The sequence below is a fragment of the Canis lupus genome, chromosome 36 (assembly GCF_048164855.1).
Source record: "Canis lupus baileyi chromosome 36, mCanLup2.hap1, whole genome shotgun sequence".
NCBI lineage: Eukaryota > Metazoa > Chordata > Mammalia > Carnivora > Canidae > Canis > Canis lupus.
The window spans coordinates 5,780,553-5,796,717 of NC_132873.1; the positions used below are offsets into that span (position 1 = coordinate 5,780,553).

At 35.6% G+C, this 16,165-nt stretch overlaps 1 protein-coding gene across 5 annotated transcripts in view; it reads left to right on the forward strand.

The window, feature by feature from the left end:
- USP37 (ubiquitin specific peptidase 37) overlaps positions 1-16,165 on the forward strand; it is a 95,872-nt gene that overhangs the window by 53,989 nt on the left and 25,718 nt on the right. For 4 of the 5 annotated variants that reach the window (XM_072812881.1, XM_072812883.1, XM_072812882.1 and 1 more), the window contains 5 exons: positions 5,680-5,797; positions 7,053-7,132; positions 9,992-10,156; positions 12,046-12,111; positions 14,802-14,943. In XM_072812881.1, the coding sequence (XP_072668982.1) occupies positions 5,680-5,797; positions 7,053-7,132; positions 9,992-10,156; positions 12,046-12,111; positions 14,802-14,943 (571 nt within the window). The remainder of the gene's footprint in view (positions 1-5,679; positions 5,798-7,052; positions 7,133-9,991; positions 10,157-12,045; positions 12,112-14,801; positions 14,944-16,165) is intronic. The other variant, XM_072812884.1, reaches the window with a different exon arrangement.

A 16,165-nucleotide genomic window follows, 5' to 3' on the forward strand; every position in this document is an offset into this window, starting at 1 on the left:
TTTGCCCTTTTAATTCTTTATAGTATGTGATTAAAATTTTTCTAGAAGGTTTTAGTTCTTATCTTCCTTTTTTGTGTTGTAAGGACACAATAAATGCATAGGTTCTACCAAACGTCTCCTTTCAGTGTCCTCATCTTCTATAAAAATGTTTTATAGGGTGAGAACTAAGGAAAACTTGACTGTTTTCTCATGTACTTTATTTTTTTTTTTAATTTTTATTTATTTATGATAGTCACAGAGAGAGAGAGAGAGGCAGAGGCACAGGCAGAGGGAGAAGCAGGCTCCATGCACCGGGAGCCCGACGTGGGATTCGATCCCGGGTCTCCAGGATCGCGCCCTGAGCCAAAGGCAGGCGCTAAACCGCTGCGCCACCCAGGGATCCCTCTCATGTACTTTAGTGCTGACTAAACACTAAATTTTGATCTATAAGTTTGTTCTTATGAGTTTTTTTTTCTTTTAATCTCTGTGTGGAATAATGAGTACTTTGGGAATACTTTTTCCCTGAAAAGACTCTGCTCCTGTTGCTTATTTTATTAAATCAAATTGTTTTTATTAAAAATGGGGTTTTTTTTTACAAGATCAAAATTTGTTTTTAACTTTTGCAATCCTTTTTAATTTATTAATGTTTATATTGATTATTTGGACTTTCTATATTTAGTTAATTTCCATGCTCATTACCAAGACTTTTATACCATGCATTTCTTCTTTTTTTTTTTTAAAGATTTTTTTTATTTATTCATGAGAGACACAGAGGCAGAGACATAGGCAGAGAGAGAAGCAGGCTCCCTGCGGGGAACCTGATATGGGACCCGATCCCAGGACCAGGATCACACCCTGAGCCAAAGGCATAGATGCTCAACCGCTCAGCTACCCAGGCGTCCCTATACCATGCATTTCACATCAAAAGGATCTGTTTTGATTAATTTTTCAGTTATTGTACTACATATCTGAAAATGTTTTTCTTAGAATGGAATTCTTCTGTTTAAGAATTATTTTTGTGGCTTTCACATGAGTTAATACAGAATTATTGAATCACATATAGCCTTTCCCCCTTAATATCTTACATACACTGTCTCATCATGTGCTATATTACTTTGTGACATTTGGGAGACCTGATTTTGTGAGTAATCTTTTTCTTCCTGAAAATCTGTGATATTCTTTATTTTTGAAATTCACATTTTCACAAGTTTACATTTAAGTATTTTGTTTAATTTTGCTTTTAACACGATGGAGCTTTCTCATCTGAAAAATCTGGGATTTTCTTCTGCGCAAGAAAACTATTCTCTGAATATTGCTTCTCGTTCATTTATTTTTGAGAAATTTATTTAGAAATACTCAAAACCCATATATTGGCTATCCGTTGTGTCTTGCATATTCTATTTTTCTTAGACTGTTCATGAGGTCTCTTTCAGTTACAACATTCTAATAATTGTGACTAGGATTTTGAACATTCACGTGGATGCTATAAAAATAGTTTTTTTTTTTATCACTAGTGTGTGACATTTCTTGTCTTCATAATTTCGTCAGTCTTTTTATTAAAATTATTTTTACAAGAAAAAGTCCAGGTCTTATAAATATAGTCCATCTCCTTGTAAAAGCTAGAAAAGCCTACCAGTAGTTAATAATATGGTAGCCAATTATCTTTCCTTTTCTTCTAATGAACTTTCCAAACAAATTTGTTCAAGTTAGAGAAGCAAAGTTATTTAATTGTGATTGTATCATTTAATTGTGGGGGTGCCAACCAAATTTGTTTTGATAGGAAAATTTCAATGGCCTCTGACATGAACAGCTATAGGCAGCACAAGAAGACAGAAGGCAACATCAAAGTAGTGGCTGCTGTACTGTTTCAACAGCATCAGTCAGGCACTCCACTTGTGTGGCACCCAGATGTTGGGTGTACATTTGAGGAGTACATGCACCATGCATGAAGTAACAAGTCTCGTGAAATGTACACACACCAGGTGGCCAGGCTGAGCAGTGGCCCAAGAGTGTGGCAAATATGGGAGGCAGCAAGGTTCTATGAGGCCACAGCAGCAGTGGTACAACTACCTCCTTAAAGGCCTTGCTTTAGTTACTGTATTAGCAAGTTTCTTTAAGACATTTTGTTAAACACAAAATAGTTTTTGACTGAAGGAAGATTGCATACGCCTCAAATTATAATTTTCATTGTTTAGCCTCTGTCCCATCTCACTGTAGGGTTAGTTTGGCCAGTTTGCCAAATGTACTTATTTTTTATTTTTATTATTTTTTTAAAGATTTTATTTATTTATTCATGAGAGACACAGAAAGAGAGGCAGAGACACAGGCAGAGGGAGGGGAAGGAGGCTTCATGCAAAGAGCCTGATGTTTGACTCAATCCCAGGACTCGGGGATCAGGCCCTAAGCCAAAGGCAGACACTCAACCGCTGAGCATCCAGGTGTCCCTGTACTTATTTTTTAAAACTGTTGTGGGTTTTTTTTTTTTTTTTTTTTTTTAAGATTTTATTTAAGAGGAGGAGACAGACTGAGTGCAAGAGCGCAAGAGCAGAGGGAGAGGGAAACAGACTCCTGCTGAGCAGGGGCCTGATGTGGGGCTCAATCCCAGGACCCTGGGATCATGACCAGAGTCAAAGGCAGACACTTAACTTACTGAGCCACCCAGGTGCCCTGAACTGTTCTAGTTTAAATGGACTTATTTTCAGTTAAATTATAAGGTGTTTCAGTATAATAATGTATTATTGAATATGAGGAATTCTCCATTCAAAGAACTTAAATTTAAAAAAAAACTAAAATTACCTAAAATTAAGTACTTAATATTTTCCATAAAACCTTCTGTAGTCTTTCCTATCTCAGTAATAACAGTTTCATACTTAGAATTTATCAGCCCCAAAATGTGGTATATTTCTTAATTCTTCTCTTTCTCTCATATCCCTACATCTTATATGTCAGGAAATCCTTTCAACTTTTCCTTCAGAGTACATCCAGAATCTGATCTCTTGCCACTATTCTGATCAAATCCACTATCATCTCTTGCCTGAAGCATTGGAATACCTTCTAAACTGGTCTCTGTGTTTCTATACTGTCTCTCTCTAGTCTTTTTAAAACACATTAGCCAGAGTGATCCATTTGAAGTGGAAGTAGTTTGTGTTAGCCTTCTCTTCATAACCTGTAAAATAAAAGCTGAAATTCTTACGGTAATGTGCAAAATCCCCTCTGGTCTGTTTTTCAGCAGTCCCTCTTCCCCCAATTAACTCTGACTTCTGCTATCACTCTTTTCCTCTTTCTCATTCTGTTCCTTCCAAATTAGCTTCCATGCTTTGTTTTTTTTTTTTTTTTTTCAAAAATGCTAGATCCTGGTACCTAAGGGCTTTTTTTTTTTTTCCCCCTAAGGGCTTTTTTCACTTAGTGTTTCCTTTATCTCAAATTCTCTTTCCCCATATTCCCCTCTATATCTTTATGTAAAAGCCACTTGCTCAGTAAAAGCCTTTTCTAGGCATTTACCCTATTTAAATTCCAACCATCTACTCTGATCTTTACTTTTTTTTTTTCCCTTTCTCGCTTACCACTTTAGCATACCATACATACTTCTTTTTTATTGTCTTTTTCTCCAGTATAGCTTTGTGCAGGGAGGTATTTTATCTTGGATTTGTTCATTGCTGTAACCTCAGTGCTACTAGAAGAGTTTCTGGCATTTAGGAGGTGTATTTTAGTGATGCCTAAGAAATTGCCCAAATTTATCAGCTTAAAACAATATTTATTAACTCACAGTTCCGTGGGCCAGAAGTCTAGGCAGGGTGTGGCCAAGTTCTCTGTTCATGGTATCAGAAGACTGAAGTCAAGGTGTTGCTTGTTCTCATCTGGATCCCCCTCTAAGCTCATTAAGGTTGTGGGCAGAATTTAGTTCCTTATGATTGTAGTACTGAAGTCCTCATTTTCTTGCAGGCTATTGGCTGCAACTACTCATTTCCTAAAGGCTGCCTATAGTTTCATGCTATGTGGCTTTCATAGGCAGTTCACAGCAGTGCTCTTTGCTTTCTTTCAGGTCAGCAGTACATGTGTGACTTTGAATCCTTGATTTCCTCTGTTTGAGACCTCTGGACCCAGATTTAAAAAGCTCAAGTGATTAAGTCTGACCCACTCAGATAATCTCTTTTTTTTAATCAACTCAGCATTAAGATTAGTAACATTAATCATATCTGCAAAATCTTTGTCATGTAAAGTAACATCATGAGAGTGAAAGCTCATTTTGGTTACAAGTTCTCTTAAAGGGGATGGAATTATACAAAGGGCAAGGGTCATCTTAGAATTCTGCCTATTAGATAGAGACACTCAAATATTTGTTGAATAAAGAATATACTTTTATGGTCCCCCGTCTTCAACTGTGGCAGTAGAGAACTGGGGCAAGAGATTGAATATTACTATAAATGCTGATATGCAGACAGAAGGAAGAACGTCAACTAAAGCTATTTAAAATTAAAAGAAATGAATTTGCTTCCAGATAAATACGGTGTTTCGATCTCTGATCCCATTTTTAAAAATTCTATAGAAATATATCCAGTGGGATCCCTGGGTGGCGCAGTGGTTTAGCGCCTGCCTTTGGCCCAGGGCGTGATCCTGGAGACCCGGGATCGAATCCCACATCCGGCTCCCGGTGCATGGATCCTGCTTCTCCCTCTGCCTATGTCTCTGCCTCTCTCTCTCTCTCTCTCTCTCTCTCTCCCTCTCCCCCTCTCCCTCTCTCTCTCTCTCTGTGTGACTATCATAAATAAAATTTTTAAAAAATTAAAAAAATATATATCCAGTGATCAAACACCTCTGCTAATTTCACCAAAACACCTAGAATTTTTTTAAAGATTATTTTAGAAAGAGAGTGCACATGTGAGGAGGGGTAGAAGGAGAGGAATAGAGAGAGACTCTCACATCTCTTGATGTGGGGCTCAATCTCACGATCCTGAGATTGTGACCTGAACTGAAACTAAGAGTTGGATGATTAACCAACTGAGACACCCAGGTGCCCCAAGAACACATAGGATTTTTTAAATTCTTATTTTCGATACAAAAAGGTGTTTTCATTATTAAAACACAGGGACAGGGATCCCTGGGTGGCACAGCGGTTTAGCGCCTGTCTTTGGCCCAGGGCGCGATCCTGGAGACCCGGGATCGAATCCCACATCGGGCTCCCGGTGCATGGAGCCTGCTTCTCCCTCTCCCTGTGTCTCTGCCTCTCTCTCTCTCTCTCTCTCTCTCTCTCTCTCTCTCTCTGTGTGACTATCATAAATAAATAAAAATTTTAAAAAAGTTTATTAAAAAAAAAAAAAACACAGGGACAGGGGGCGCCTGGGTGGCTAGTGATTGAGCGTGTGCCTTTGGCCCAGGGTGTGATCCTGGAGTCCCGGGATTGAGTCCCACGTCAGGCTCCCTGCATGGAGCCTGCTTCTCCCTCTGCCTGTGTCTCTGCCTCTGCCTCTCTCTCTCTCTCTCTCTCTCTCTCTGTCTCATGAATAAATAAATGAAAATTAAAAAAAAAAATAAGCATGAGAAAAGTCTTAAAAGCTGTATATTGCTTATGCCTGGTCTTAGTCTGTCAGTACCTGCTAAGTTCTGTGCGAGAACAGTGTTTCTGAAGTATATTTGTATTTTATCTTGTATTGCACAGTTAAACTTCAAAGTCCTTCCATTTGTCTTCTTTTATTCTTACAGATGTGGAGAGATTATTCCCAAAAGAGAACAGTTTAATGACCTCTCGATTGACCTTCCTCGAAGGAAAAAACCACTCCCTCCTCGTTCAATTCAAGATTCTCTTGATCTTTTCTTTAGAGTAAGTAATATTTTTTGGTATTTTTGAAAACCTAAATTCCATATATCATAGATAATTGTATTTGAAATTGGCTTCCTTAAGGCAGAGTGTCAACAAAATTGCTTGATGGGAAAATAAATGAGAAATATTTATAAATAACATTTAATTTTAAAAGCTTAATAAATGGAACTGTTAACTCATTGAAAAAGATTATTAATTGCTTAAGTAGATGATACATTAAACTTAATAGCAGGTATTTTAGACAACCTTAGGAGCAATTATTTGTAAATAAATATTAACTTGAAGCATGTGCTGAAATTTGGTGGTGTTGCTAAAAATTGGAGATTCTATCCAATTATGCCCCCAAAACTTGGTGGATATTTGTAACAGTATATCACAGAAACATTTATCTACAGCTTTGGGTACACATGACTCTTCCCTTTTGTTTCTAACAGGTTACATACATAATTGCATAATTGGACCTATTGTGTAGCAGTCCTTACAACTGATGGAAATCACCCTTTGTCTCTTTAATAGTGGTTCTTGTTTTATTGTAGCAAATGGGTAGGGTTGTCTTCCTAAGGTTAAAAAAAAAAAAAAAAAATCTGTTTTTTAAATGATGAACATCCAGCTCCACCCAAAGATAAATACTCTGCTTTTTTGTTTTGTTTTATTTTATCATTCCTTACTATTCCTGTTATTATAGAATTTGAAGCTTTTCCTGTGTACCTTTACTCCCCTTTTTTAAGGATTTCTTGTTTCAGTTTTCTCTAGGTAATGATATCCACCCCAAACTTTGGTCCTTTTAGAGCAGTTGTTCTTAGTGGGCTGTCACCAGAAGATTGAGTTCCATTATAAGAAAAGGGTAGAGTTACACCTAACAGACCAGGAACTCCGCCTAACCTGAAGGTGATCTTATCTCTGCTATGGCCAAATGTTAAAATCTGGATATACTCTTGGCAGTGGTTCTTGTGCATCCATGGGGAAAAGGTTGAGAATCTGCTACTGCAGAGTCTAGTTGCTGTCATAAATTGAGATGTTTCCATGGTAAAAAAGGAAGTTAAGAAGTCTGAAATAGGGCGTGATATCATAAGGTAACTGTTTTGAGGATTAGGTCTCAATTTAGTAAGGCTTGTAGCTCTAGACACAAAATTTAAACCGATTGAAGTTGTCATTGTACTGAACTAGTGTGACTAGAGAAGAGTATTTAGTATTTAATGGGGTAATGCTGATTCAACTTCATGCTTCTTTATTTTTCCATCTTGTCTTTTTACAGGCAGAAGAACTTGAGTATTCCTGTGAGAAGTGTGGTGGGAAGTGTGCTCTTGTCAGGCACAAATTTAACAGGCTACCTAGGTAAAATTAATTGCTCTTCAGTTTTTCTTCTTTAAAGTACTGACATATTACTGGGTAAGTGAGGCTCATTAGAATGGATTGGTAAAGCAAAGCTGAGATATGAGGGGGTTAGGTTAGGATGCTCTTGCATAAGAAAGGGAGAAGACAAAAAAAAAAAAAAAAAAGAAAGGGAGAAGACTTGGAATGCTGGAGAAGAGTAGTCACTTGAGCCTCCTTGGAAGATGGCAAGAAGAGGATGCAGCTGGTGAGATTTTGGAACAATGGTAGGGACTAGGTAGTAGATTTTTAATTTGGTGATTATGACATTCACTTATAATTTGCAATTTGGTTATGTGCTAGTCTCCTTCTCTTATCCCAAACCTTCAGTAAAAATCTGCCACAAACACATATATGTGTGTGCATGAAAAAAAAAACAAGAAGAGTAATTTTCTGCAGGTTTGTTGTTGTTGTTTTGCATTCCTTTATTCAAAGGATCCTGTAAGTTAGTGAGTTTCTTGTAATCAAAACAATTCTGAATTAGGACTGAAATTAACTTCTATTAGTTCTGTGTAAACATATATAAAACTAAACTAATGAGACAAAGTATGATGTGATTATAGTGCAGCTTTTAGTTCTTTCCAAGAATAGATCTCAACCACAAACAAGGTTGTTATTATTAAGTATTTATGTGGCACTTTGCCTGCAGAGTGCTTTACTTTCTTTTATTAGCTTCACTTTTCTGTAAGTAGAGTTTCTGGAACCTAGCCCCTAGAGACTAGTTTTTTTTACATTCCGTAATCTCCTTTCTAGAAAATGAATTTCTTTTAAAAAAAAAATGACTTTCTAAATCATAGCAGTATTACTATGTTGACCATTTTTTTACTCAAGAAACATTCTTTCCTATTTCTGTTTTGAGGCAGGAGATGGGGGAGACAAACCTTAAGGCAAAGGATTGATTGTGACCAGCTATCATTAACTAAGGAAAGCAGTGTACAATTTGAAATACTTGTTTGACCTGGCAAGCTGAATGTCTATTCCTTTTTCCAGTGTCTAGTTATTTGTTCTTTTAGTAGAAAAAAAAAAACATAGGGGAATTTTTTTCCTTGGTTTTCCCTTTTTTCTGGAAGATCGCTTTTGTTATATATTTATTTATTCCAAACTTTAGAAGCCTTTGTATCATTTCAGTGTTAAAGCCAGTTTACCTTTATCCTTGAAGGGCCTGGTATCTATCAAATATGTTCAATTTTAGTTTACTTCATCTTTGTAGATAAGTGATTTTGATTGTCATCTATCTGTTTCATATTACTGTTTATTTTGGTAGGATTATTTAAAAATTTAGTCAAAATATTTGCCATTAGTTTTAATCTCTTCATACCATTTGGATCCTTGTGCTCTTTCAGGTTGTAAATTTGAAGATTATGAGTTCTAGCATACTTTTTAAAGAAAAAATAGTAACTTTAATTTACAGTTTTTAATAGTTTGTGGCTTCTGTGATAAATATACATACGGTAAGAAAGGAAATAGTTTTCCATAAAACGACATTATTTTGCCTAGAATTGAGATTTACTCCCATAAGAGTTCTGAAATTCAAATTTTAAAATGGTCTTGTGGGCTGTGAAATATATTTAGTCCATCAAGCAGAGATTATGGTCTGTATCAGAGGTGAAAAGGTTGGCACAATAGTAACTAAAAAGAAGTGTTTCTATGGAGCTAAAAGCCTTTTCAGACCCACAAGCCATATTTGCCATATAAATTTTACAGAACTTTTTGTAAGCGGAGAAAACTTTTCTATTTCTTTCTTAGCTTTCTCCAGAGAAAGTGCTACACATGGAAATAGGAGGTCTTGTCAGGGATGCCTGGGTGGTTCAGTCAGTTAAGTGTCTGACTCTTGATCTCAGCTCAGGTCTTGATTACAGGATAATGAGTTCAAGCCCCCCAGGTTGGGCTCCATGCTGGGCATAGAGCCTACTAAAAAAAAAAAAAAAAAAAAAAAAAAAAAAAAACTTGTTAAATATCATCTTGAAAAAATTAATGTTCACCATCAAACATAAGGACTAATTAATATTTTAATTAAATTACCATTAATGGTTACATAATACCTATTTTTTGGTAAATTATATAACATTGAAATAAATAATTTAAGGATTTAACCCAATACCAACATTTTATTTTTTTAGATTTTTTTTTTTAATTTATTTATGATAGGCACACAGTGAGAGAGAGAGAGGCAGAGACACAGGCAGAGGGAGAAGCAGGCTCCATGCACTGGGAGCCCGACGTGGGACTCGATCCCGGAGACCCGGGATTGCGCCCTGGGCCAAAGGCAGGCGCTAAACCGCTGCACCACCCAGGGATCCCTTTTTTTAGATTTTTTAAATAAAGATTTGTTTATTTGTTTATTTATTTTAGAGAGAGAATGACAAAGGGGAGCACAGAGGGAGAGGGAGAGAAAAACTAAGCAGACTCTGTGCTGAGTACAGAGTCCAATGCAGGGCTCAGTCTCATGACCCAGAGATTATGATGTGAGCCGAAACCAAGAGTCAGACAGTCAACGGACTGTATTACCCAGGTGCCCCCCAGAACCAACATTTTAAAAGAAAATGTGTTGTATTTGGTATTTTGTTGTTTGTATGTTTTTTCTGGTAACATTATAAATATTTTACCCAATATCCACCTAATGCCCATGTTTTATTTTTATTTATATTCTTAGTACCTAGCACATGGCAAGTATTCAATAAGTGTACTTGAAGGATCTTTCGTTTAGCCAAATGTATTAAGTCAAAAGCTATCTAACATGGTTAGTTACAGTGATCTCTTTTCATCTGTAAGAGAGCTAGCTCTGTTATGTATGAACTAGTAATGTCATCTCCTGTTTTTCAGGATACTCATTCTTCATTTGAAACGGTATAGCTTCAATGTCACTCTCTCACTTAACAACAAGATTGGGCAGCAGGTCATCATTCCAAGATATCTGACCCTATCCTCTCATTGCACTGAAAATACAAAACCACCCTTCACCCTTGGTTGGAGTGCACATATGGCAATGTAAGTCCTTGGGAGAGAATTTCTTTACCTTCCCTTTTGAAGTAGAAAGGCTTTAGTATCTGTTTGAAACGATAATTGAACTAGATAATATGACTCTCAGGTAAAATCAGCCCAAGCAGGAGATTTTATTTTGATTTATTTTGGGATTTTGTGCCAAATTACTGCCTGATGGAAATAATTAAGTAAAATACTTAAAACAAAATTTTTCCATTGTACATTAATTGCTTTTCATAATAAACTACCTTTTTAGAGAGTGCTCTTAGTCGTATAGATAACTAGAAGACAAGTTTATACATTTTGGGACTATAAATCTGATTTGGATATTCATAAGAATCACCTGAACACTAAAAAAATACCAGTTCCTGTGTTCTTTCCCTAGCAGTTCTGTTTCAGTAGATATGAGATAGGGCTTAAGAATAAGCATTTTTTTTTAATTTTTTAGTTATTTATGATAGTCACAGAGAGAGAGAGAGAGAGAGAGGCAGAGACACAGGCAGAGGGAGAAGCAGGCTCCATGCACCGGGAGCCCGACGTGGGATTCGATCCCGGGTCTCCAGGATTGCGCCCTGAGCCAAAGGCAGGCGCCAAACCGCTGCGCCACCCAGGGATCCCAGAATAAGCATTTTTTAAAATACCTTTACTAACTCTTTGGGTTATACAAATTTGAGAAACCGTTTACTAAATTTTATCTAGTGCCCCCAAAATTGCTTGTCTCTTCCTAAATGTATTATCAGTAATGTGAATGAAGAACTTCTGAGGCTCCAAGAAATTTTTCTGTGAGAAAAGAAGTAACCTTTACATTTGATTTTGCTTCATCATGTATTCTGGGAAAACCTTAGGACTTCTCTGAATGTTGCTCTTTCTTGCATTATTCTTGTTGCATTATTTTGGAGCCATGTATTACAGTTTTTATACTTGAACTCTAATTTGGTAAAACCATAAAGTTCTCCAACTTTAGAAGTGGAAAGGATCTTTAGAGATTTTGCCTAAATTTTTAGTTTTACAGAGAAGATCCAAGATTAAGTGATTTTTCTTTTTCCTTTTTTTTTTTTTTTTAAGTGATTTTTCTTAAGGTCGTGCAGTTAGTAACTGAAAGAGCCTGGTCTCTTAGCTAAAATAGAATCATAGACCTTTCAGAAAGTGAGTGAACATTTGCTAACACAAATTGGTGCAGTTTTATAAAATGTATTTCCCTTGGACTAATGAAATAAATACTACGTTATATAAGTTTGCACTAAAGGCATTGGTGGATCTACTTATTAATAAAGACATTTTCCCCAGAGTCTTAGTGTTTCTGGGTTTTCTCTCAAGGCCTTTCTTCAGAATAGATGATTTGCTTAATGCAAACTGCCCTCTGCTGGTGGAACTGTTACTCTTTGTGGCCATCAGTGTAGGCGATTCATGATCACAGGCCTGAGACCAGGCTATATGACTCCACATTGGAATGGCTTGAAGACTTTGGACAAGTTCTTTGACCTGTCTGTAGGGGAAATAATAGGATGGTATGAACATTAAATGAGGTAATACACATGAGCTCTTACTCTAGTGTCTGATAGCTAGTAAGTCCTCAATAAATGAGAGCTATTATTACTCTATTGCTTAAAAGTAAAGCACCGAGACGAGATCATTTTTCCCAAGTTGTTCTTTTCATATGCATTACCTTTGACTTCATTTCCAATGCTGTTTATTTAGATCATTGGATCAGAAAAAGCCTACAGATGGTATTTTGTTTTCTCTTTTGGCCTCTACTGCTAGTATTAGTATTATACTTATTTGCTTTTCAAAAGGATATATAAGTAACTATAGTAGGGAATAATTCATTTTATAGTTAAATATATATTTTTAATAATGTAATTATATACATTATATATTTTCTAATTTTCTGATAGTTCTAGACCATTGAAAGCTTCTCAAATGGTGAATTCCTGCATCACCAGCCCTTCTACACCTTCAAAGTGAGTTATATTTCTTGTGTACCCAAAATTTGTATTTTTAAGGATTTGGCTTACCCTGATTTCCAAGATTATGCCCTTCCCTTTTCTTTGTTTTTCTTTGCATGATAATTGCTCTGTATTACTATACTTTGTAATTTTCCTGAATCTGCTTTAAACTATAACCTAGGGTATAACAAATCTTTAACAGTGAAGCACATTCAGGTGATCCTCTCAAAATTCTGTTTTTAAACTTAAGTCATCTGTTAATATGTAATATTTTAATCCTACAAGTGTAGAAATTGATGACAAGGGATTTTAAGGATTGAAGGGATAAAATAGCCACTGTTGGTATAAAGCACTGTTCCTCAAAGGTACACTTGGGGATCCCAAAATATCTTTTTCACCTGTTGCTAACCAGTCTGGGACTTCCTGTCTTAGACACTGAACTGGAGCAATTCTGAAAGGGAACAAGAAAACAAACACACAATGAACTGTAGCTATTCTACAAATGTTTTATATTTTTTACTTAAGATGGAAGTTTGTCCAAGAAAAGGAAGCAAATACTTTTTTTTTAAAATATATCTCCTCTATGATTTAACTAGAACCACAGTTCCTGATTAAATAATTCTAAATGACTTGGCTGTCATTTATCTTTCAAATTAGTTTTTCTGAAAATTTGATGTCCCAAAGTACTTTTAGAAAAGAGACACTTCTGTTGTTTAAGGGCTTTGGGGGGCTTATATAACCATAAAATGACATTTGGGAACTGCTATTTTCTTTTCCTCCTGTTAATTATTTTTCAGTGCAATTAAAACCAGATGACTAACATGACTAGAAATCTGAAATGGTACCGATATGAATACTCTTGCCCGTTCTCAAGATACAAATGAGCAATACCACTTGGCTGCTTAGAAAGTGAGCAAGTGATGCATTTACAGGATGAATATTTTTCCTTACTACAGGCAAGCTGCCTTCTGTGAATATAGTAATTATTAATGGAATGCACTCTTTATGTACCAAATCACTATAGTTTCAAGAAGGAGATGGTTTCATTGGGCATCATTATATTTGGCATGGTCATCTGTTCTCCAGGGTCTACTAGTATGAGAATTTGAGAGTTGGTCAATAAAGGATAATTAGGCCCTAGAAGACCTGTCATGCCGATCAAACTTAAAAGAGGCTGAGTTATGAACAAGAATACCATTGGTTCTTTTATAATGTCCTTTGTCACATTTGACCCTGGTACATTAGTAGCCAGGTGTCACCCTCCTTCAGCAAAGTATTTACATGGATAAACAAATTAATACACTCAGTTTTGCTTGGTGAGCGTGAAATCAGAAATGAGGAATTAAGATGGCTAATTGGCTATTTCTAAGTTATACTAAAAACCCTTTGAACACATAATGGGAGGCTATTCAAGTGTATAGGCTGGAGTGCAGTGATATCCTGGGTACTCTCAGCCACAGACTATGTTTGGGCTTATCACTGACCACTTGCCTCTTTTCTTTGATCTACATTGCTATGCAATCCTCCTGGTTTCCATTGTGGCCTCTTATTTCTTGGTGCCATCATTCTATATGTTTATTTATAGTTTTTACATTTAGGTTAATTGCATTTTTCCAATTTCCATTTTGCTTTTTTTTTTTTTTTAGTATAGTATATGAATTTATGTTAACCTCCATCAAAGAAAGTTCATGCTCTTTGACCTTTACCACTTTTTCTTTTAGTTTATTTTCAGCTCACTTAGACAATGCAGTAACACGTTACTTATCTGGTATCATTGAAGATGATATTTGATATTTCATATACAAATTTTTATGTGGCTGAAGCTTGCTTTTTTAAGCATTAATCTTTAAAATGTTTAACCATTTCAGGTGGTTATATACTCTATAACCTTACAGAATACCTACCCTATATTCTTAAAAAAAATACATTGAAGATAATTTAAATATATTTTAGTGACTTAACAGCATTAATAAGTGTCACTTATTGCACTATGTTCTAATATGATAATGCCCTAAGAGGCTTTTAATTCTTACAAAACATTTTATATTAATTTATAGTCTTTATTGCCCTTTTTGTGGTTATTCTCTCTCATTTCCTAGCTCTCATTTCTTGATGAACTTGCTACATTATTTTATACACCATTTCCTGGGAAAGAAAGGGTCCCTGTCTAAAGAGTAAAGTGCATGGGCTTTGAAATTATTGTTTCCTCAGAAGCCTTTTTTCTTGCCTTTGAATCCCTGTGTTCTGGAAAATAGAGGTTGCCAGAAGTCTGATCTACATATAATTGGATAAGTGGAATGTTACTGTTAATTTTAAAATACATGGATCATAATTTAAAAGATCAAGAATTAGTCCTCGTGCACAGTGTTGTCAAAAACATTTATTCATTGCTATGTCTGCATGCATTTAGTAGAATACTTGCTTTATAAATACAAAAACTTCTTTGGGGTTAATCATTAAAAGAAAAAAGGCACAAAGTGATTAGTTTACCAATGGATTTTACTATAACATAAGAATTGTTAATTTTCAAAGCATGGCTGTTTTGGAGTGGGGCAAAGGTAATGCTTAAATACACCTTTTTTGCTATATCTTTTTTTTCTCTGTAAATCATTTTCCATAATGAAAAAGTTTTTTTTATTTTGGTATTTATACATCAAGGGAATAACAGGGACAGATGTTTATAGGTTTTTTCTCTTAAATTACAGGAATTTCACCTTCAAATCCAAGAGCTCCTTGGCTTTATGCCTTGATTCAGACAGTGAGGATGAGCTAAAACGCTCTGTGGCCCTTAGCCAGAGACTTTGTGAAATGTCAGGCTGTGAACAGCAGCAGGACGACCTGGAAAAAGTAAGTAATTTCTCATCAAAATATTTGAAAAATATTTGTATAGCTCTTACTGTCCAAACAAATGCTTTAAAACCAGCATCAGCAAACTTTTTTTTTAAACAAACTTAGTAAATACACAGATCATAAACTCATAAACTTAATGGATCTGTCGAAACACTAGCTTTAAAGAGTTTATTTTCTGTAACTACAAAACCAGTTTGTTTAAAAATGGATTGGGACTTTTTTTTACTGAGGTATAATTGATATATTAGTTTTTCTAAGTATTGCAATAAGATCACCACAGTAAGGTAACATCCATTACCATACATAGGTAGCCAAAAAAAATTTTTTTTTCTTGTGATAACGACTTCTAACATCTATTCTCTTAAGCAACTTTCAGATCTGCAATAAAATATTAATAATAGTCTAGCTCTTTTCATTACATCCTCACAACTTATGTATTTTATAACTGGAAGTTGGTCTGCTTTACCCATTTCATGTGAACACATACTGGCTTCCTCCCCTAGCAACTGCTGGTCTGTTCTTTATATCTCTGAACTTGTTGGGTGTGGGGGTTGTTTTGGTTTTAGATTCCACATGTAAGTGAAATATGGTATTTGTCTTTCTCTGATTTATTTCACTTAGCATAATACCTTCAAGGGTCCATCCATGTTGCAAATGACAAAATTTCATTTCTTTTTTTTTTTTGTGGCAGAATCGTATTCCATTGTATGTGTATACCACATTTTTATTTATCCATTGATGGACATTTAGGTTGTTTCCATGATTGAGACCCTAGAAATAAAAGTTGTTACAGGTAAATTGCTTTCTCCTGTTAATCTTCAGAGCTGCTTTTATGTATGGGTCTTGAAATAATTAATCGCTTTATTTATTACTGTTTATTAATATATGGGAGACTGTAGTAAGCATTTTACAACAGGCCAACCATGTAATCTAGAGGTTTCAATAATGTGAGAAAGCAGAACTTCATCATTTTCTGTCTTGACACATGTTAGTACTTTTTGTTTTTATGGTGAAAAAAATTTATATTTAGATTTATAGCCGGCTGGACTCCATTTAGATGATCCCAATTTTGTTGGCAACATCCAAAGCATCATAGTCAGGAGCCAGTCGAACATATGCTTTCTTCTCTCCATCAGGCCTGATCAGGTGTTGACCTTGGCCACATCAGTGTCATAGAGCTTCTTCACAGCCTATTTGATCTGGTGCTTATTGGCCTTGA